Source organism: Stylophora pistillata, chromosome 14 (assembly GCF_964205215.1).
Source record: "Stylophora pistillata chromosome 14, jaStyPist1.2, whole genome shotgun sequence".
Taxonomy (NCBI): Eukaryota; Metazoa; Cnidaria; class Anthozoa; order Scleractinia; family Pocilloporidae; genus Stylophora; species Stylophora pistillata.
Window position 1 is genome coordinate 7,624,879 of NC_142532.1, and position 22,873 is coordinate 7,647,751.

Consider the following 22,873-nt stretch of genomic DNA (forward strand, 5'->3'; position numbering starts at 1 on the left):
AAATCACCACTTCAATATCGCCAAATTCCCTTGAAAAACAAAAAAGGCACACTGCAATACCACCAAAATGTCGTCTGGACTTATCTTTTTTATTTACACATAAAAATATAAGCAACTGCTGACATTGCTTCTTTACATAATACCTCACAAATTTGTTCTGCATTCCTATAATCGCTTGCGTTGAAAACCATACAAGAAACAAGAAAATTTAACACATCTTGAGACAGCTGTACGTCTGTCGACGCCAAACTCAACTATTTAAAGTCCTAATATAAGACTACGCACTGCTTGCAGAATTCGTCTCATAAACAATATAAAATACTAAGTAACAAGTTATAAAATAGAACAACAGTTATTCGCCTGCTAAGTCGGTCAACGAAGAAATGATGAACTTGTTCCAGTAATCAATTATTTTTTCCTCATTCCATCAATTTCGAAAAACTCAAATATATTTTTAGTTTATTTAGTTTTCAATTTTCACCTCTCGTGGATAACACACAGGTATCAATCAATGAAAGTCAATAATATCCAATACCAACTGATCGAACGCTTCTCGGTTGAGTGTCGTGAAACCAAAAGAAAAGCAATTACAAAGGAAAATCAGCAAAAAAAAAAAAAAAAAAAAACCCATGAAGAGCCAATGAGAACTCAAAGTAAATACAAGCTAACCGCCAAAAGCGGAAAACGCGGCTATAAGTCGTGATTGGTGCACGCGAGTTTTGCATCTGATTGGTTAAAAAGAGGCGCGAGTTCTAGACCAATCGTAGAGTAAAGTAAATGAAAACCAATGCAATACCAGAATACTCTCAACACTCAACTGAGGGAACTAAATAAAACTCGTGCCCTACTGTTGGATGACGTCTCTGTCGATCAGTATAGATCACTTAATTATTAATGACTGTTACTAATAGCGCTATGGAGATAAGTATCCATAAGCCGACGACATTTCAACAACTTCATATTCAGCAGTAATCAATTCGTAACTCTCCTAGACGTGTATTTTTGCGTGAACTATTTTCAAATCGCTATGAATTCTACCACGTTACAATATCATAAATGAAGAATTGAAGCTCACCATCGACATCTACTAAGAACTGGTGAGAAAAATGCACAGTTTTCCCGCACTGTGAAAAAATTCTGTTGAAATAATGATGCTTTTTCCTCTGTGACATGAAAATAATTATGCTTCACGCGAACCAACCTGTTCACAACATTATCATAAATTATTCGATGAAGAGAGCGGTTTTGTCGAACGCCAACGAGAATTATCTCATATTAAAGCATTTACATCCACATTAATAGCCACTCCCTGATTCCCTAGATTGGAAACTGTCCAGAAAAAAATATCGCGCGTGACAGTTGTTCCTGTCTAAATTGCTTTACCAAACGCACAGTTTATACATAAACCTAGCGTTACAGTCCATTTCTTTTAATTGTCATTTTCAAAGAGCTAAAGGTATAATTCAATTTTGAGACTAAGCAGTGAGGTGTCTACATATTATATGCCACGTAGATAGGATCCAACTGATCCCCCAGGAACCCGTCCCTCAGATGCATCCGTTGTTTCTCTCCGCGAGAATTGATCGGGACTACACCAGGGTCTATCACCACCACCACCCCCACGACAAGTTGCTGTTCATTCAATACAGATGTCGTCACCAGGGGGACCACATCAAGAGCCTCGCGTTCATCTGCATCAAGCTCCACTGCTACCACAAGTAGGTTTGTCATCGTGAAGACCGCACTACAAAGGGAAGGGTGAAAAGATAAAATATATAAATAAATAAAAATACCACAGCGAATAAGTCATTCTTTTATACACAATGGCTCTTAACTAAGGCGGCTTTTCCGAGTTCATCTGCTACGGAGCGATGGTAAACCCCAAAAGGAGACAGGTGCTGGAGTAATCTAGTATCACACTAACCTTTCACAGATTGCTCGATGACACCTTGTCACTGTGTTCTCGATATCTACCGGGTGATATCTCATACCACGTAATATCATGGTCTCTTCAAGAGGGCCAACAACAAATAACGCGTCATGCCGGGCTGTTAAAAAAAAAAAGAAACAATTCATTGAAGAAATAACTCAGCGGTTTCAACACAGGGGTCACACGTCCGAGCACGAGAGAACGTTGCACTGGCCAAGAAGCGTGCTTTCCAGCATTCAGAACCACGGAGTCTTACACGAGTTATAATCATCCACCGAAGTCATTACTCAATCTTTTTCAAAGCCGTTGAACCTTTTATGATAAAGCTCTAAACAGAATGCTAAGTCAACAAGATACCCACAGCTAAATAAACTTCGTGGTCGAACATTTCAAGTTTTGGTGCATATTGCGCGGTCGTTTTTTATGTTTTCCTTTGAAATTTTTCGCGGAAAATTGGCGCGTAGCTGGCCAAAATCGAACCGCTCGCAGATGCGCGACAGGAGTAATTACTTACGAAACAATATGTAACAGCTACATGGGAGCAAAACTACACAGATGTTAAGGGTGGTAGCCGTTAAAAAATTACCTAAGTACAGTTTGTAGCACGGCGTGAAAATTGCTGCAACGAGTGGTTGAGACAGGTTGCTTTTCGGTGAAGTCCACCACGCGAGTCAAACTGAATAATCAGGAGGGACTACCCGTGGTCTAATTTTACACTTAGTCTTCAGCAACAAATTACATAGTCAGGAATAGTGCCTCGCGGGACCGCCTTGAGACCTTTTGGTTTGCCGCACAACGTTTATCTTAACGTGCCTAAAGCTTAATCATATAGGCAGTGTATCACCCCACCTCCGTCTGTCTGCGTGAAATCCGTTCTCTTTATAAATCCTAGGTATCCCGTTCGCGCGTATTGGACTGCAGTCTCTGCCACGTTTCCTGTTGTGAGCTTCACGTTGAAGCGGTCGTCTGTTATCGTATCCTCTCCTGTCATGAAGTAACCGCTGCCATTATGCGGGCTGGTGACCCAGATCTACAACATTGTAACAAATGGCGTGTAATTAGTGCTCCACGAGGGAGTGGAAATGGCTGTTATCGTCCGTGAATTCAGAATGACTTACCTCTCCGAGATGCGAATCGGCGCACATGCCTTTGGTCTCTGGATTGGCGATCACGACTTTTACACCAGGCAAAATCTGACCATCAAGAACAAAACAACAACATAATAAGAAACCAACAGATGTCACCATTACGAGTGTTTGTTTACATTACAAACGTAGAGGAATCGAAAATTGACTGCTATTTTCTCCCAACCTCTTGCTTTCTCGTCATTATTCAATGATTTAAAGTTTGGAGAGCTAAAGCAGTGACAGTTGCCAATCAAGTTTTCAATCGTGTCAACACTGACTCACCTTGCCAGATTCCAGTAGGCATAAACTGTGAGGGCTTCCTCGTTCTACCAGAGTCACCCTACACGAATAAGACACCACAAGTGAAAATACAGTTACATCACGTCGCAAGAAAAAAGATGTTCATAAGATAACCTAACAAAGAATCGTACGAAATACCAATCTTGTGACTGGGAGCTCTATCCTAACTTTGTGTGAGTTAATTGTTGCACAAACAAACTACAATCAGCGTCAAAATTAGTTGACAAATGGAGCCAGTTATTTAAACAAGGTCTAACCCAAACCGCAGTTTTACCCAAGCGATGGGCCTCAGGTATTCTCTCTTAGAGGGTTGACTTAATTAAATGAATATCCTTCGACGATCAGCTTTCGACCCTCTGTTCACAAAAATAACTTTTCAGATAAAAGGTTCAGCTAGAATGAAGATAGTTTAGAACGCGGTTTGGGTAAACAACGGCTACAGTTTGTTTAAATAACCGGCCCATCTTGTTTGAAGAGTTTTACTTATGTGAAGAATGACAGCACTGTTTCTACCACACCTAAATCATTAACAGACCCCCATCATCCATTCGATGTTCGCTAAAAGTTCGTGGAATCACGATACAACATTGTTTCTATTTTAGCAAAAGGAGGCAATAGATTAACTTAACGAGTGCAAAAGAGATAAAATTGAAGTAATAGGGGGAATTGAAAATGTGTCCACAATTTTGTCGCCGATTGTAGATAAATTACATTGGTCAATCATAACTAACCCACGAAACACTCCCTTTGTCTTACATCAGCCCCTCTCGCGTGTCACACTCAAACAATTGGAGTGTCACGCTTAAACAATAGGAGCGTCACGCTCAAACACTAGGAGCGTCAAGCCCACGCTGCGCAAATCCTAAGAAGGGAAAATTTCACAAGCCGGAAAATAATCAAGTGAATGCATGTAAGCGCTTCGCACATGAGAAAATGCAATTGGTTTTAATCTTTCATCTGATTGTTTAGAAACACGGCTCCTGTCTTTTAAACGAAACACAGATCAAAGTGGGTCAATTTGATATAGTTCCACGACGGTTAATAGTATCCTTAGAAGTCTATCCCCAAACTGATGACATAACACCATCCGAAGTCGAAACAGATTGACAATATTATTGCTTTGGTATCTCACCTGTCGTTTCTTAGGGCTCGCGTGTCCACATACACGCTTGATGCCTCCGGCGTGGACGCACCCTGAAAAGTAACATAAACAAAGCAATCGAGATACCTGAAATATATCTTGAAATAGACGCACACTATTTATTTTATACAAATAAGAGAAATCTCACCTGCGTACAAATGGCAACATTAGTTCTGCATCCAAATGAAGTGCTTACTGCTCGAGGAGAGAGACCCAGGCCAGAAAACAGAGTAGAAAACGCTGTGGTAAGGTTTATCCTTGGACGCTCCTCGGCTACCACTACACAGTTACGTACACAGGTTAAATTGACGCCCTTCGACTGTGACAACAAAAACACGTAACGCAACATTTACCCTTTTGAACGCTAAAAGAATGACAAGCATCTAATTTCTCCTTACGCTATAACCTGTCAATCAAACATCGAGGTTAGGAGAGTAAAAAAGATGATCACCACCTCACTCTATTCCCTCACTAGACGTTTTCAACAGCCTGATCCTTGCAGAATGCAGGGCGTATCATTTATTTTTTCCACAAGCTACTGTAGCCTAGTGGTAAAATATTCAATCGGTAGGCAGATGATCACAATTTCATCATATTTTTCAGGTTTTACGCTGACGACAAACCAATCGGACACCTTTCCGATAATATCTCCTCTTCTCTTCTTAAGAATAAAATATCCACAATACCTTGAGTGCCGGTATTGACTGCCCCAGTCCCTTGGTACACAAATCCATAACGGGGTAGGAACAGAACGTGTCGCGGACTGCGAAGGAAAACCGAACACAGTTAGAAAAACTTCATATTTTTTCTCATTTTGTTTGGAAGGAGAGTCATTCGCAACTCACCTTTGTACTGACTAACAACTGATAACCAAAGAGCTGGATTCGTCTCCAGGTCTCCTGGGGGTATGAGAATTGTGTGGTGTCCAGAATAGACACTAAAAATGGAATTGAAAGAATTGTCAGTGCATGAACTGAAAAGAAAACTACACAAGAAGTCAAATCTACATTTGCTCTATTTTCTCACAAATAACTGGAAATTCTCTAATCATTTACCCAGTCAAACACCAGAGTAGAAATCCTAAACCACAATAGGGGTCGAGACAGACCGCGATGTCTCGAGAAGGGTAGAGCTCACACGCTAACTTCATGGATCGACACAACGCAGTCACTGCTGAGTGTGACATCTGTGAAGAAAAGAAAAAAAAAAGATGGTGACCTTGCGTGACACACGAAAGCTCCAAATTAATTTAAACTATTGGTGCGTGATCATTTGGTGACAAAACATTTGAGTCACGTTTCTAGATGTTCAAAATATTGGAGGAAACCAAAAACAACACCTGAGGCACTAACAAACCAAAATAAGAACGAGGATTGGAAAAAATGTAAGGAAAATTACTTTGAATAACTAACAAGGCTAATTTTTTTTCTAACCCTTAGATATCGAGATTTAATTCAATTTCTTCTTTCTAGCTGTTACACATTTTGGTATACGCCAGCTTAAAGCAAATATCTCCTGCTAATGAATTTATCTCTTCTCATTCCCAGGTTGCTCGATAATGTGCTACTGTAATTTGACTTACACGTCCATTCATCGCCTCTGAAGGTTGAAAAGGCTGAGGATCTGCGTTGAAGTATTCATTCAAAATTTCTGTAGAACTCTACCGAGATGGAAGGGGCAGACCCCCTCCCTCCCTCCCTCCCCCTCCCCTCCCCTCCCTTCCCCTCCCCTCCCCTCGAAGCCGGTCGTTTGACGAAAGCATGTAAAGAGTACATTTACCATTACCTTTACTCCAGAGAGCATTCCAGTCGTAGAAACACTAAAATCGAGATAAGCGATCATTTCTGGTGTAGGAGCTCTGTACGGATTGGTCAGCTTCTTCTTGGGAGCATCATCCACTTCCACCACTGTGGGCCATGACTTTATGTCCACTACTCCCACAGCTTCTTTGGACCTTAGCGCCTTAGCAATGTGGTGAGTCGTTAGCACTGCACGTGACTTGCTGACGTCAATGACCATTTTGACAGTAGGGAGGGTAGAGGCGATGTTATTTGAGTGTGGGGGACGGACGGGAACTGGAATGAGACCTAACAAATGAGAGGAAGAGGAATTATCAAATATCACATGGCTTCAAATATAACATCAATTTCCGTTTTTCGAGTTTCGTTCTACCCAAAGTAGTGGTCAGCCAATGAAGACTCGAGCACAGAAACGCAGGCGACTAAGTGATGATTAGTTTTTCGTCTGATTGGTTGAGATGAAGCACGTGTCTTTTTAACCAATCAAAAAGCGAAATAAAGCAAAAAGAATGCAGTCCTGGATTACTCTCGATACTCAAATGAAATTGCCCCGAGACAGTTGTTCTTTGGAATGTCACGCAACGGGAGCATAGCGTCACACTCCAGAGAACACATGAAAGGTTTCCTTTCAACACATCCTATGACATTTTGCGTTCACTCATTTCTGACTAAGTGTCAACCAAAAGCCACTACATCATACCTGCATAAAGACAAGCAAAGACAGCAACTATGAAGTCCACACCTATAAAGATGAGAAGAAACAGCAGTAAGCAAATGGGTTACGAAACCCACATAAACATTTCCTACCGACAGAAAGTCGTCCTTTCACTGGGACTCCAGTAAGAATCTACTGTCAAGATTTGTGTCTGCATTTCAACTGTTCGCACATGTTAGCTGTAGCACCTTGTACGGACGGTCGATCGTATGGTCACGCAATAAATAAAATTTTCTCGGCTTGATGGGTTGTTATTATCGTTACTACCACTGCTGATTTGTACGAGGCTTCGCTGCATGCGGTGCGAGTTCCGCTATGATAACACTTATGACAAAAAAATTGTTTAAGGTATTTGTTTGCTATCTGCTGTAAGCCAAGCTAACTTTAAAATTTTTGTAACTACCATGTACACCAAACCCCAAATTGTAACCGTTTTTGTGGCAAGTGGGAGTCTTACCCAAAGAAATAATGCAAAAAAAGAGGTTTTTAGATGAAATGTAAGCTGTGAGATTCTAAACGAGAAAAGATCGAAATAAACATACCGGGAGTAAAAAGAAGAGCTACATTGTCCCCAGAGCTAAGACGACCTTGTTCTACGGCCATCTGAGCGACGCGTTCGGCTCGCTTATGAAGCTGAGTTGTAGTTAATAACGTTGATACAGTACCCTGAAATTAAACAACATGAAGTAAACATGGCGTATTAGCGCAAACTTTCAACCCAGTAAACTCAAACAAATAAATAACTACAAACGTCGTTTCGCCATTAGTCATGCGACTTTTACCGCGCTTTTCTGTGACCTTGACAAGTTTCCCCGTGTGTACATTCCCGCGCTTGGCGCGGTGATTATTGTTTACTTGGATTCCTAGTGATTTACCACACCGTTTACGTTTACTAGCCCCAGGCTTAATCCGCTAAAAACAAAATTAGTTCACCTTTGCACTCATTAATGTGAATAACACGTGATCAGGCAGGGTTTGCGCCCTCCACTTGAGAATCTCTGCTAGGAACTGAGACTGAGGAACAAAAGGTGACATCACATTGATATCTCAGAAAAGAAACAACATTTTTAAGTTTGAAGAACATGTTTTCAGTTGAAAATGCTCGTGTTACAATTTGAATCTAACTTTACAAAGATTATGCTATCCAGATTCGTGAACTATTTGAATAAAATATAACAAGCACAGGGAGGCAAAAGTGGTATTTCGAAGAATCCCAGGAAAATAAAACAATACTTAAAAGAATAATTATATAAATAAAATAAGAATTTGCTACAAAGAAAGAAATAAATCTAAGTGTTTTAAATATTGGTTTGGAGTCTAATTGTCCCATTTAACATACATGGCTCCTCTATCTTCTACCTTTGATATCAGAAATAAACACTCCACTCTATTACGCTGCGCAAAGTTTGCCAAGTTGAGAAAGTACTTTGGTCACTCATGTCAAAGCTCACGGTCCCTCTAATCTCCCTTCCAGGTACTTAAAGATTTCTTTGTTAATAGTTACAAGAACTTTTTCACCAATAAAGATAACTGCCCTCTAGCTGAAGAGTTTTCAATTTTTTCTCTGATCACTGTTTTCCCTTCAATTAATCACACCGAAGTTTGTTAGTTATACTTCTTCATTGCCTCTGATGCAAACTGTCTCACTTCAAATTACAAGTTTTTTAGGCATGTGGCTGCCACACGATCCGTTAATCTAAACTCATATGGAACATACTTTCAGGTCACAGCTTAAGGACCTTGGGCTACTTCAAGGCTGCTATAACAGAACCGAAAGAAGTGTTTACTCATCCAAGATACTGGTTCCATTTGTGTATGTTACCTTTCTCGCCATATCGCTGTCCTCCTCTTTGTCTGCGATCTCTCGGCCAGCGGCTCCTCCTATTCTTGTCCCCATCACAATGTTACCGACCATCGTGGCAGCAGGACCAGGCTCTGAGGGAAAAATAGTACTCAAAATCCTCGTACGCGAGCTTAACAATGGCCAGCAGTTTTTGGTGCATACTATCCTTTTCAATTATCTACTTCCTGTCATTGTGTTGTCTGTTTACCTCTAAAATACCGCTTGTTGTATTCATCTTGTCAAACGAAGTTGTAGTTCAGTTACCTGTCACGCAGTTCTTGAATGTAGGTTTGTAACGCAAAACTCGTATTTTGCTTTCATAAAACGCTTTTTACGCAATGCTTGGCGGTTCTGCTTTCCACACCTGTTTTATTCTTAGCTGTATAAATCCTAGTATTTTGCCATCATACAAAGCCTCTAACTTTTATTTGCTTGTAACGCGTACCACAACATAAGTACATTCTCACCAGGGTGTTTTTGCCTTGGCTGAGGTAGATTTGTGACGCATGTTTCGGGACACATCAAAATGTTTGCTGGATGAAGAGAACCTTCCATGAACTTTTGTCTTGTCTCATGTATATGAACAGCGCCGCTGCTTGTCTAAAGAAAGAGACACAACTTGAGTTCAACTTCAAGGCATAGCTTCCCATAAAGTCTTCTTTTAAAAACTTTTCAATACGTTGTTAAAAGTGATCAGGAACTGTCAAGTTTCATTTTACTTCGCTCAGTGATTGGTTGAAAACACTTATAACACCTTGACCAATCAGATTAAAAACCTTAACCAATGGCTTCTTGCTCACTTGTTTTTTCCCACGCTTCGGAAGTTGGCAAAGTTTCACCTTGTATTCTTATTAGCTCCTAGTGATATTTCTTTTGTTCTTATCGGTTGTTGTGATTTTTCTGGTTTTTTGTTCACAACGCATAATCCAGATGCGTTTTGACATACAAGTTGTCCGTTGACCATGCAAATTTGGCCATTCAGCACTATAACAAGGCGAATGAATTTCAAAAAATCTATTAAGCGGTGGGAGAACCTACCTTTGGTAATCCATTAGAAGCCACGAGACATAAGCAATAGATACCAACCTGCAACAGAAACAAAAATCCAATCTGAGTGCAATGCCTTAAGGAATTTGTACTTCACACACAACACTTACACAGTGTCATAGAGCATTATGGTACACAACCAATCAGGAAAGAGGATTATGTACAGTACAAATAAACCATTCGTATGGCCAGATCGGTATCCAAGATGGCGATTTGATGTAACGTCATGAATGTTTTCTATTTACCACGTGGTACATAATCATCTTCTCTCATTGGCTGAGAACCATGGCGCCCTCTTATACTACTGACCACTTAAATACTCACAATTTTAAAGACTCTCTTTGATTTAATTACTGAAAATTCACACCCTCTCTGAGAAATACTTACATTGTGTATACTGTCCACTGAGGGTAACACGTGACTCATCCACTGAAAGCTCTGTTTGAGAAATTACGACAGAAAAATTGCAATCATACATTAGAAAAAATGCTTAACATCATCGATCTCAAGTAGAGGCAAAAATGGATTTCTAAGCGATGAGGACATACTTTGTAATACAAGAGGAATTACTAAGAAATTTCCAACAATGATGTGGGCCCTTTAAAATGACCATCATTAATCTTTCACTCCCACGAGGCCAATTTTAAAACGAGTGTTGAAAGTCATCCGGCACTTAAATGGTTTTGTTTCATCATGTTATGTGATTGGTCTATAAAAAATTCTCGATTTTCTTTCGACTAGTCAAATTCAAACTAAAACCAATCGCGACTTGATCAATAGTGTTTTTCCACACTCCAGGGAGTCCACTAGCTTTTCCTTTGAGTTTTGATCGGCTTCGTTTTTTCTTCTCATAGGTCGTTGTGATTACTTTGGGACTGATTATACGACACTCCTTCGAAAAGCGCTCTGTGTCAAAAATAATTCTCCCCTCTGTCATTCTATATCGCCTAGTTGTCAGAAGTTTGTGTTCTATACAAATAATATCCCTGTGTTGATGTTATCAATTCTCTTTACTTGTCTGTTTGACAGGGTCTTGTAATTGTACGGAGAAGTCAGGGAAAGATCAATACTTGGAGTCAAGGGTTTATTTAGGTTGCTCAACGAAGTAAACAGTTTGAACTGACCTCTTCTTCTGTGCACTGTGGTCTTTGTTCAGCCACAACCACAATTCTATCATCCTTTAGAACTGACAGTGAAAATATAGCTATTCTGAAAAAAAGCCGGGAACGAAAAGGATAATGATGTCTGTACAACATTACGCTAACACTTCACATCTCCAAAGGCAGAGCCTCGTCTTTTCCCATATCTGATATTAGACACAATTCTATAGCGGAAGTTTTCATTCTATGTAAAGACCACTTTTCAATTACCCCTCTCCCCTCTGATGACAAAGTTCGGACTTAGACTCAAAGTACTGTACTCAACCCGTGCCAACAATGTCATCACTACCCAGGCCCTTCATGCTGAAGAAAACGAGAAAAGCTCCAAAGGTCTTATCAATAAGGATCTGTGAGCTGACTTTTTTCTAACTAATTTTCAACCGTGTAAGCGATTTTAAAATGTCACTATTTTAATCTGCTGTCACCAACCTGCCTCTGTAGACAAATTTCACGGGATCGACAGCCAGGATCGTTGCCTTAAGGTCATCAGAATTGTGTCGTCTTCCACTAACTTTAATCAAACCATCAGCCGTTCCACACACAAATACTAACCCACCCTAGAGAAAAGGCAACGAGTCAAAAACCTTTCTCTAACAATATATCACACCACGCAATAAAAATCAGGATAAACGATGAAAAGTCAAGCTTTACTTCAGCAGGAGCCAGCTGTTCGAAGACTGATTAGCGTTAACCCAGTGTTAAAATTTCAATCCGGGTTTCTTTATCCCTTTGTTCAGAAGCCTTTCTCGGATATTTTTCTCTTTTCTTTGAAGGGCATCCAGTCATCAAATTGTAGACAAAAATGATTGTGCTGAATATTATTTGAAAGCTTCCAGATCTGAAATCAGATTTTACACTAACCCTGGGTTATCTTAAGCCCAGCTGTGAACAACCAGGCCCACTTGATTATGTTCTGTTCACACCATCACAGTAAACAAAAATGTCAATTTCTCATACGTACAATCTACAAATGCTTTGAGAAAGCACCTTTCATCGCTTAAGGTAAAATGTGTGGCCCTTAGCGTACTTGCCATTAGCCTATCAGATCCAACGAGTCAAACCATTTATTTTTATTTTAAAGAGACTGCTATCATTGATCGGAACTTATTACCACAGCAATTAACTCATGCTCCATTTGATGGCATTTCATACGAAAGATACAATCAAAAGTGTCCTTGAACGCACAAGGTAACGAATCATACATGTATACATAAGAATTGTGCATGCTCAGCTCTCAACAAACTGAAGTCGCGAGTCGTGTAAATTGGTTGAGAAAAAAACTGATCAGAGAAAACTGATCATTAGCACTCAAAGAAAATTTTCTTACTGGTCCTAAAAATCCAAGCAATCCAGTTCTAACAAAGTCACTAAGTGGATACTGTTCAAATGGCGCACCATCATCTAGAGTTGGTTGAACCTGTTGATCAAAGGAAGAATCAGAGTGCATTAAAATCAACAGATCGCCACCCCCTGAAAGACATCATTCCTGTCCAAAAGACATATGTACATAATCTTAGGAAAAAAGGCTGCGCACGCCCGAAAATTAATACACAGCGCTTTATGAACACCTTTGTAAATAAAGGCTGATAGTTTCGAAAGAAACTGTTTGGGGCTGCGTCGGTGGGAGTAACGAAATAATTTGGATATATCAACAAAGTTGAAATGGTAAATTGGCCACCGTAATGATTACAAAAGCTGACGTTTCGAGCGTTCGCCCTTCGTCGGAGCGAATAGAGGAATTGTGGGTTGTGTGTGCTTTTAAAGGCAGAAAATGGCGCTACGTTATTGGTGGGCGCATGGCAACGAGAAAAACATGAATAAATTAGTGGAATGAAAAGCGTTCATTGATCCCTGTGGGATTTAGACTGCCGGTTTGAAAGATGAGCTTTTGTTCAAGATTTTTACGGCTTTCCGTGCCACCTAAGTGCAAGGAAAGACCGCAGATTGCCATATGTTGCTTAGAATGATTGGGTAAATTAAAATGTCTAGCGACTGGTTTCGATGTGTCCTTGTCATTCCTTTCCACGTCTCGAAGGTGTTCTCGGAATCGGTCACCTAGTCTTCTGCCTGTTTCGCCGATGTATATCTTTTTGCAATAAGTGCAAGTTATGCAATAGATTACATTAGCGAAGGTTCACGTGAAGTGATCGGTGATCTTAATGGATCGTTTAGGTCCCGATATTTTATCAGTGTTGTGAATGAAAGGACACGTTTTGCATCGTGCACGAGCGCATTTAAAAGTGCCTGGTTGCTCATTAGTCTGAAAAGAACTTCTGACCAAAAAATTGCCTAAGTTTTTGTCGCGTTTGAATGAAATGAGCGGAGGCTGCGAAAAGATAGTGCCTGTCTCTGGATCGTTTTGAAGTAATTTGAAGTTTTTAAGAATGATGGATTTAACTGAGTGGTTGTGAGGGTGAAACGTGAGAGTGAATGGAATGCGGTCGGAATCTTCCTTATGCGACGTTTGTAGTGCTGAATGTCGATCAACTTATTTTGTAATCATTACGGTGGCCAATTTACCATTTCAACTTTGTTGATATATCCAAACCTTTGTAAATAGGTTGATATTTAAGCTCCATTCATTGTAATGACATACTTTTTAATTCATAATATGTATGAAAATTTCTGTTGTAGTTTTTCCGAATTCGTTGTAACATAAGATATGTAGTTTTATCTTATGATGGAATAAAGACTTTATTATTATTATTATATTATATTATTATTAGAAAGGCACTGTCTCTTTATATCAACCCCTGAGGTGATTTACACGTGAATTCTCCATGTACTGAATATTTGAACATTATCCAGCCCACAGGTAATGAGAATACTCAAACTTATCAGATGGAAGTTGTTATGTTGATCTAAACCCAAATTCTAGGGACTAATTTACAAGGAAATGTGTGGCAGTAAGAGGGGAGAATTAACCATCGCATCTTAGCACTTAAAGGGTTAATAATTATCATCGCTATCTGGCTACAATAAAGGAAACCAAAATACAAAAAAAAACAGAAAGAAAGACCAAAATTTTTCCTCTCACATTGTAATTGTATGATGTTAAGTACATCTTCAAGATATTTCGGGATTAGCCTAATTTCCACAAGACATTTAGCCTCTTATGTTTACAGTTACTTCAAAAATCGCTATTACCTTAAATGTTTGATTTGTTTTTCCAGCTAGACCCCAGTATGCACTCCCTGTGGCTCCACTTGATATGCACAGTTCACCAACTTCATCGCTCTTACACAGGTATGGGGGACCTTCAAGCTTCACCACCGCTATCTTGGCTATAAGTTGAAAATGAATCAGTACAATTAAATACAGTCTTCTTCTGTTAACAACAAATTGCAACTGGTGATATGCTTGTGGTGGCCAGCAAGCTCAAAGTTTGACCCACATTATAGAGATTCCATTTTCAGCAGCACCATTTTAATTTCAGCCAGTCAAACCATGGTGGTCTCCTCTAGTGTGCGTTTGCTAACTTAAACATTCGTTCGTGCCCCTCACTTCCCAATCCTTTTTTCCACCGTTACGGCAATGTAAAGTATTCCTAATCCACTATATATGAGAATTGATGGCTGAGGTTGTCAGCCATTGATGTGATTCACTGTCTTAGGGCTGGCTGGTGACAAAGGAGGGACTCCCAAACATTTTGGCCACCCAACTTCCTATTGTACCCACCCTCCAGCTTCAAAGTACATATTTATGCCACCAAAAATCAGTTTTGCAAAGAGCTGAACCACCTCAATATAATGGTGAAAGGATATAGGTTTACCTCCAGGCAACACTGTACCACAATCCTGCAGGGTCAGAGATGTTAGAGATCCTTCTTTGTCAACTCTTACCACGCCATAACTCAGTCCAGATAATGAAAGAACTCCACGACCAGTGGCAGTAGTTCCTGGCTTGCCCGGTCTGAACATCGAATAATAATACGGTATGTACCATGTAAATGTGAAATTTAACGTAACATTTAAAATGTCAAGTCACGAGAAAGACAATAAAAACGCAAAAAAAAACAGTAAAGATAATGCTTTGTGAGGAAGTTAATTACCTTCTCAGGGCAACTGTCATTGTTTCTGTTGAACTTGCACATGGACAAAGGGCTTCAGGTTTCAGACCTTTTGCTTCAAAAGCATTCACAAAAGAATCACAGGCTGACAAAGACCCTTGGAAGAAAAACAAATAAAGATGCTAGAAATGTAAACTGTATATATGGTTTCTGGAGGCCCCCCCTTGTCATCTATTAGATATTGGTATGTATAGGTATTACAAACTTGTTACTCTGGATTTATAACTATCTTATAACATTTATACCGTTACCTCTCTATGAATGGAAAATAAAATTGCCTTGTATTGCAAACTACATCTATGTAAATAGATAAAGAAAGATGGTAATTTAATTTTTTTTTTAGCTTGGCTAAGAAATAAGGTCTCTGTGGTTCAGAGCATGGAAGCCTGGACTCTGAAAGTCTGAGACCTGATTCCTCAAGGAAAATCAGAATTTTTTCTTTATCCCTTGCTTGTCACAAGACAAAAAACATCTTTCTCTACATTTATGCAGTAAGGTAAGATTACTTTGTCATTTTGTAAAGCTTTAAATCAATAATTTTCTCTTAGACTCTCTGATCGACCAGGTTCATAATCTGTCAAACTTTTCCAGGGCATTTCTTTTTTCTATTTTTCATGACTACCAATCTAAAAGTTGGTGTTACAATAAATAAATAATTTATTTAAAGTTGATAATGAAGGAAGTGGTTGCCCAATCTTCCAAGCCAGTGGCTCATGTTAACAACACTTGACCCCAGATCGAATTTGAATTTGGAATGTTGGTTTTTGCAGAGGGAGGAAAACCAGAGGACCCGGAGAAAAACCCTCAGAGCAAGGACGAGAACTGACGACAAACTCAACCTCACGTGACACCAGGTCCGGGAATTGAACCCAGGCCATGGTGGGGGGAGGTGAGCACTCTCACCTATGCACCATCCCTTCTGAGAGAAGATTACTCTATCACAGCACATGAGTATCTGTATTTCTTACAATGAGCTCAGGAAAGTAATTTTCAGTCACTAAGTTTACATAACTTTCCAGGCCTACAGAGTTTTCAAGACCTCTACAAACTCTAAGTTAATTGGCAATAAACTTTGTCCAGCAGATACAAGAGGCAAATAAATATATCTTATTAAACAAGCGCAAGGACCGTACTGGGAGAATATCGGCCCGAGGTATTGACAGTACGGACCTCGCTGTGCTCAGTCCATACAAAAAAGACAGAGGGCCGATATTCTTCCAGTACAGTCCCAAGCAAGCTTGGTTAATAAGAGATTTATTATACAATTGAAGTTCAAAGGGACGCAAGTGCAGTATCATTCGGGACCATTCGGGACAGTGCCCGGTCCAATACTAAGAGAATAGTGACCAGCAAAAGAGCATTTTGATTGGTTGATTTTAGTTATTGGCCCTCTGACTGCCTGAGTGGCGTAATAACATCTTGATATAACACAAAATTCTTCTAAATAATTAACAAAGGAATGTTTGAGCACTTAAGGGGAGAATTACTTAACAGATCTTGGGAGTTAAGGTTGAAATAGTTTTAACTGAGATCACTTACATGGATTCACTGCACCTGCCAGAAGTAAAAACCGAATGGTACCAAGATTGACATCTTTGATATCTTTGTTGGCATGAAGAGACCAGTGGAGATTTCTTGAACTAACCAAAGCACATGTTGCTGATGAAATAAAAATGAGAAAGTTTATGCACTCATCTCAATGTGCTTTCAAGCATTTAATAGCAAACTCAATTGAGTGTTGAAAGTAATCCAGGGCTGCTTTGGTTTTGCTTCACTTTCCTCTATGCTTAGTCCAGAAAACTTGTGTCATTTTCTCAACCAATCAAATACAAAACTAAAAGCAGCCATCACTTGGTTGCCTGCATTTTCTCGTGCTTTAAGCAGTTTGGTTGTTTTTACTTTGAGTTCTCATGGGCTCTTAAACACGAAGGCGCACTATATAAGGAAGTCTTCCCTGCGAAGACCTAGGCTCATTTGTCACTCACCGTTGACGTGTGCGGGTCAAATTTAAATGCCGATAGATGAACAACAGGAGCTAATGAGATATCTATTGTTTACTTCCACCAGCATGGTGGCAATCAGGTAATGTGCAAACCACCCACTTTGAGCTCAAATTTACTGCCACAAATAAAGACACTTTACATTGGAGAAAGGAAATACAAATCTCAAAAATTCTTGTATTGTGATGAAGACATAAAACAATTTTGAGGAATGTACCCGCTGTTCACAGCTTTGGAGTAGCTGTAGCTCAAGCTGACTGGACTCTAAGAGTTCTACATCACATGACGGTTGATTGACAAATGGTCCAGTGGGACCTAAGGCTCCTTTTATAGCGCGCCTTCATGTTTAAAGTGTTTTCCTTTCTTGTGATTGGCTGTTATTATTAATTTTTAAACACTCAGTCAAAACACACTCTAATCAAAGAGTCATTTCTGTATAAGTAATTTTAGAGAAGTTGTCAGAGAATTTAAAATATTGTTGAAGGTTGAAGCAACTTAGAGGGTCATATACCTCTGTGTTTTGTTACCATCTGCAACCACATGTTTGGTGAATGATCCAGAACAGATGGTGGTACATAAATCACATGCATGCCATTCATCACACTCTGTGAAAAAAAAAAAGATAATTATCTTAAACAGTGTGAAAGAACTCTCTTGCGTCTTTCACAGCCTACAAAGACTGCAGCATACTTCTTACAAAGATTTAAATTGTATTTACATGTACCCTTCTTCAGACCAAAAAAAAATGATACTTTTGCACCTAGACAAGGCCAATATAACTGATAAAAAAGGTGAAACACCAAAACATGCTGACCAACACTTTACAAAACTTCAAAAAGCACAGTCACTCACTGTTAAAATGGAGTGCCACAATCCAACTTCCCTCTTTGGATCAAGAACACTGATCATTATTTCACCTTGTAATTAAACAAAAAAATAGTTAAATTAGGTAACAAAATTCATTTTTTTGATAGTTCTTCAGAAGTAAGGCTTGGAGGTTCTTGTCCAGGTAGGATGGGTCATTGGGGTGGAACAACCCACCATTTACTGATTCAAATATGAACCAAAAGTGGCATTTGGCCTGGACTTTACAAAAAAGGGAAAAAAGCAAAAAAAAAAAAAGGGGGGAAAGGTTCATTATCTGTTCAATTATGTTGGGTTGAATCTTTGGGTACTTTTTACAACACGTATCTTAGTTTATTTGATCAATCATGTTTGAAACTGTTGTTTGGGAGAATTAAAAAAATTCTGCCAATTGCATTCCAACAAAATAACTGTACCCAAAAATTTGGTATCTGAAAGTCAACTAGTCAGAAAAGAACAAAATGGATATTAATCAATGACTTAAATGTCGAAAACTTGAAAACAAAACCTAACTACACCATAAACTGCTCACCTTCTGTGTATAAACATGCCTGACTTAGGACCTGTGCATGTAGGTTCATACTCATTCGTGTCACAGTCACACCCATCACTGCACCATCCTTTCCTACTGTGGACTGGCAACAAAAAGAAAACTCAATTCAATTTTAAACTTCTCTAATGCAATTAAACATGTTCAAAAGTGCAAGGATTATTCCTGTAATTCATTCCAATACCCCCAAATTAAAATCAATTTCTGATTTCCACTTTTCCAATTTCTGATTTTGTTTCAACTCTAGCAAAGGAACGGACAGTTTGAGCTTAAAAAAAAAAACTGTTTTGTTCCCATGTCAGAGGCTTCAAAGCTCACATGGTTGAAGAAATGCAAAAGGATTGCAAGATCAAAGGTTCAAATCCTGTTGAAGTCCTGGATCTTTTTTTTTTTCTATCAGGGCTCTTCTCACTCAAAACCAATTCAAAATTTTCACAGAGAAGATCATTGCTGCATGATTTCCTGCCATCATAGCAGGTATAACAAGTGATGGATTTTATGCACACATCCATAGAAGGAGATCTATCATATTGATACTAATCATAACCACAGACTGACATAAAAATCCAATAAAAATTTCAGTAAATCAACCATGTGTAGACAAAACCTCAATGTAAGCTGGAGAACTTCTGTCCAGATTGGAAGGTGGTTGCCAGTCTTTAGGATGTCTGTTGAGGTTTGCAGTAACAAACCATTGTAACTTGGGCCAACCTAAAGTAAAAAGATTAAGTATGGCTATAAGTATGTACTGCCCATGGGATACAGATATATAGTTTATGGTGTTCTGTAACTGTAAGCAAACAAAGTAAGTTTTTAATCAAGAGGAAAGAAAATTGCACATAAATTGTGAGCATAGGAGTAAAAAATAAACAATTTATCTATTTATCTATTTTTTTATTTTAAGTCAATAATGTAGGAAGTCGTTTCCCATTCTTCTGAGCCAGTGAATTGTGTTAAATACACTCAACTCCAGATCGAATTGGAATTTGGATTGTTGGTTTTTGCGGAGAGAGGAAAACCGGAGGGCCCGGAGAAAAACCCTCGGAGCAGGGACAAGAACCAACCACAAAATCAACCCACTAATGATGCCAGGTCCGTGAATCAAACCCGGGCCACAGTGGTGGGAGGCAAGCGCTCTCACCACTGCACCATCCCTGCTCCCTCAGATAAATAAACTGGGTATTAAAAAAAAAAAAAAAAAAAACAGCCAATAATTAAAAATTCATAATTCATACATAGTAAACAAACTTACAGTAGCACCACATGTACTGCAGCACCTTAAGGTAAAATCTGTACGTCAGCCTATTGCCCCACCCAGCCTGAGCTTATCCAGAGTTTTCACGTAGCATGAAGCAACTAGGAGTATTACTACTCCCCCTCCCCTGGATGGGATGCTAATCCATCCCAAGGTTACCCCCAACATTTCCGCACCCACTTAGCCTCCTAGGTGAAGAGAGGCGCTGTGAGAGGAAAGTGTTTTACCCAAGAACACAACACTTTGACTAAGTCTCTCCCCAGGCCTCCAGTGCACTGACCCCTCCCACTGCACCACCTACACATATGCCAATTGCTTGTTATTTGAGGGAATTACACCAGCTTCCAGTGTAAGTAGCTATGCACATTTTACAACATCATTACATGTTGACTGGTAGAGTAATGGATAAACAATTATAATCAGTATAATTCTTGGCCTGGTGCAGTGAGTTGGAGACTAGTTAACAACCATTGAATTATTCCTCACCTTTAAATGTGGTTACATGTCCTGTGTCATCTTTGGGTAAACTCTTGAGACATGTTTCAGAAGTGAGGGCCCAGGAAACTCCACAACTTCCAAGAAGAAAGCCAATTTGCTGACAGCCTGGGTACTGTAAAATAGGCTTCACATTTTACTTAGTGTTTTTAAAGTTAGGGATTAATAATATATGATGTATATCTTCACTCAAGCATACAGAGTTTATAATTTATGGCATAAGAAAATGAAACAGAGGAAAAACAAATGAGATATAAAGTAACCAAGCAGTCAAAATTCTAACTCTGGATTGAAAGACCACTCCACAGTCAAACTCAAGCTGGGTTAATTTGCTATTTTGCTGGGCAAGATACTCAAGTCAAACAGTGCTTACCTTCAACCACGAACACAAATCTAGCAAGTTTTTGAGAAAAATTTGAAGAATTCTTTGTATTTTCTTATGATAGAAATATTGGCATTCAATCCAGAGGCTGTATCCTTAGTTTTAACCTACAATACTGTGACAGAATTTGAGTAAGTTCCAATAAAATTCAGCCACTTAGCATCAGAGACTTTACTCATTACCAAACCCATAAGCATGGGAAACAAATGCAGAAGAAAAACTTCTCAATGCCAAGATGTACCCAGCGCTAGTTCAGTGCTAAATAAAATGTATCTTCAAAACTGCCCAATTTTTATTCAAGAAGTTTGGTTTGAGATCGGTGCTACTCTCAAAGAAACCAACTTGGAAAAGATAAGAATGTAATAAACACTGCACATTTGATTGAGCCAATACAATATTTAAAGACTTACATCTTTACTTGCAGGTGGCTCAATAGGAACAGGTATAATACCAGCAATAAGACATCCATAAAAACTTGTTATGAAATTGATAGGGTCATCAGATTGGTACACCAGTGCAACCTGTACCAGGACAAAAATCATAAATGCTCATGACAACTGAATTTTTTCCTTGACAATTACCAAGCTTACAATTCATATTTAGCACAGGGCTCAACACTAATGGTAGCCGACTAGCCACAGACTCGTAGAAATTCAGTTTTGGCTAGTGGTTTTCGATTCCCACTAGCCAGTTTGACTAGTAAACAAACTAAAATTGTTGTTAGTAACATCTAAGTTGTTACTAGCCGCTTGGCTGGTAAGTTAAAAAGTTACTGTTGAGCCCTGTTAGTAGCATCTTTTTTCTTTCCTTTCTGACCACTGCTTTGGATGTTGCTCATCCTTGCAGAATGAAGGACATGTGGCTTTCATGTAAGCAAGTACGGTAAGTATCTACAGAACAAGGGATAATGTGCTAGATAGCATGCCATGATTCCCTTCTCTTCCCTATGCAAGGAGTTGACTACAATGGTTTAAAATCCCCACTACATTCATGAGAAAATGTAATGGGAGTATGACATGATCTGAACTGGGTATACAGCCCAGTTAAGCTATGCTTGTGTAGAAATTTGGCATAATGCCATGCAACATGTCCTTCCAGGAGAGTCTGAAGGCATGCTCCCACAAAAATTTAAAATTTGAAACTCGGTGAGATCCAGCTTTCAGTGACATAATTTATTTGAGTCTCTTTCTTTAGCCACACATTGATTTAAGAATCTTTGATAGCACTTCACAAATAACCCCACAAAATAATCTGAAAGCAGGCCAGTTTTTGCCACATACTGGCTTCTAATGATAACTCTGCACTGTTTCCCACAACCAAAACTCACTATTCAGGAACACGACATGAATTTAGTGCATTACACACGGGTGTGCATCACACAACAGTAAACAGTCATCATGCATGAATGTTCTGAAAAAGCTGTCTATAAATGTGAGTTCCTCTTTTTTTCTTGTTTGTTCCAGAGTGTAGATTGTAGAAGCCTCACCCTGTCTCCAGTCATAACTGATGTTCCTTCTTTGTGACTGCCAACTTTGTTCAGTAAAGCATAAGCTAGCTTCATTGATCTGGACAAAAGTTTGCCTACAAAATTAAAGTCAAAATTAAAACCTCTTACAAATTTCTTCAATTAGCAAGTGTGACATACACTCAAATGTCCTCTCCCATGTTGAGATATTGCCATAGCCTATCAACTTAGAGATAAGTAACAAAATTAATATGTGCAGCTTTTCCTCGAAGCATCAATATATGTGCTTTATCCCACATACATGCACTTAAAATCTAAAGAAAACTATTAAGGAGTTTTTTTCCCAAGCTAATCCATATCAAGGAAAGGGAAAATAATAAATCAAAACTGGATAGCTGGGGGTTAAAATTGGAGGAAACAATTATGGCTAAACATGAAAAACTTGTTGTAAGTAGTAATATTGTACCACAATACAGGTGTACTTGAGCTTGTCAATATACTGTGGCAAACATGCAGAGAATTAACCACTGTAAGTCATAATTTGGAAAAGTTGATGGTCACCCACCATACGACAGAGTAACATTGGTCTTTCCATGGTTGTCCACAACAGAGAAGCATGGGGCCTTTGGGGACCTGGTAGCAAACTTGCTTAAAGCCTCTTCCAAGTTTTTAGGCAGTTCCTCAGGAAGCTATAACACCATGAAAACAAAAGAGATGGTCAAACAATTCCT

The 22,873-nt window shown here is 39.1% G+C and overlaps 1 protein-coding gene across 3 annotated transcripts in view; it reads right to left on the reverse strand.

Annotated features, from left to right (window-relative positions):
• Positions 1 to 68: 68 nt before the first annotated feature.
• The window catches only part of LOC111329505 (disco-interacting protein 2 homolog C), a 38,519-nt gene continuing 15,714 nt past the window's right edge, over positions 69 to 22,873 (reverse strand). For all 3 annotated transcript variants that reach the window (XM_088746051.1, XM_088746053.1, XM_088746054.1), the window contains 33 exons: positions 22,708 to 22,831; positions 22,164 to 22,258; positions 21,088 to 21,198; positions 20,287 to 20,410; positions 19,153 to 19,256; positions 18,528 to 18,630; positions 17,984 to 18,048; positions 17,643 to 17,736; positions 16,671 to 16,790; positions 15,114 to 15,228; positions 14,835 to 14,974; positions 14,210 to 14,346; positions 12,390 to 12,479; positions 11,492 to 11,619; positions 11,027 to 11,111; positions 10,290 to 10,340; positions 9,894 to 9,941; positions 9,323 to 9,455; positions 8,835 to 8,947; positions 7,946 to 8,026; positions 7,555 to 7,678; positions 6,998 to 7,039; positions 6,284 to 6,585; positions 5,554 to 5,684; positions 5,344 to 5,435; positions 5,185 to 5,261; positions 4,647 to 4,817; positions 4,490 to 4,551; positions 3,340 to 3,397; positions 3,049 to 3,123; positions 2,780 to 2,960; positions 1,925 to 2,048; positions 69 to 1,744 (listed from right to left, as the gene is read on the reverse strand). In XM_088746051.1, the coding sequence (XP_088602177.1) occupies positions 1,492 to 1,744; positions 1,925 to 2,048; positions 2,780 to 2,960; positions 3,049 to 3,123; positions 3,340 to 3,397; positions 4,490 to 4,551; positions 4,647 to 4,817; positions 5,185 to 5,261; positions 5,344 to 5,435; positions 5,554 to 5,684; positions 6,284 to 6,585; positions 6,998 to 7,039; positions 7,555 to 7,678; positions 7,946 to 8,026; positions 8,835 to 8,947; positions 9,323 to 9,455; positions 9,894 to 9,941; positions 10,290 to 10,340; positions 11,027 to 11,111; positions 11,492 to 11,619; positions 12,390 to 12,479; positions 14,210 to 14,346; positions 14,835 to 14,974; positions 15,114 to 15,228; positions 16,671 to 16,790; positions 17,643 to 17,736; positions 17,984 to 18,048; positions 18,528 to 18,630; positions 19,153 to 19,256; positions 20,287 to 20,410; positions 21,088 to 21,198; positions 22,164 to 22,258; positions 22,708 to 22,831 (3,753 nt within the window). In that variant the 3' untranslated portion in view covers positions 69 to 1,491. The remainder of the gene's footprint in view (positions 1,745 to 1,924; positions 2,049 to 2,779; positions 2,961 to 3,048; positions 3,124 to 3,339; positions 3,398 to 4,489; positions 4,552 to 4,646; positions 4,818 to 5,184; positions 5,262 to 5,343; positions 5,436 to 5,553; positions 5,685 to 6,283; positions 6,586 to 6,997; positions 7,040 to 7,554; positions 7,679 to 7,945; positions 8,027 to 8,834; positions 8,948 to 9,322; positions 9,456 to 9,893; positions 9,942 to 10,289; positions 10,341 to 11,026; positions 11,112 to 11,491; positions 11,620 to 12,389; positions 12,480 to 14,209; positions 14,347 to 14,834; positions 14,975 to 15,113; positions 15,229 to 16,670; positions 16,791 to 17,642; positions 17,737 to 17,983; positions 18,049 to 18,527; positions 18,631 to 19,152; positions 19,257 to 20,286; positions 20,411 to 21,087; positions 21,199 to 22,163; positions 22,259 to 22,707; positions 22,832 to 22,873) is intronic.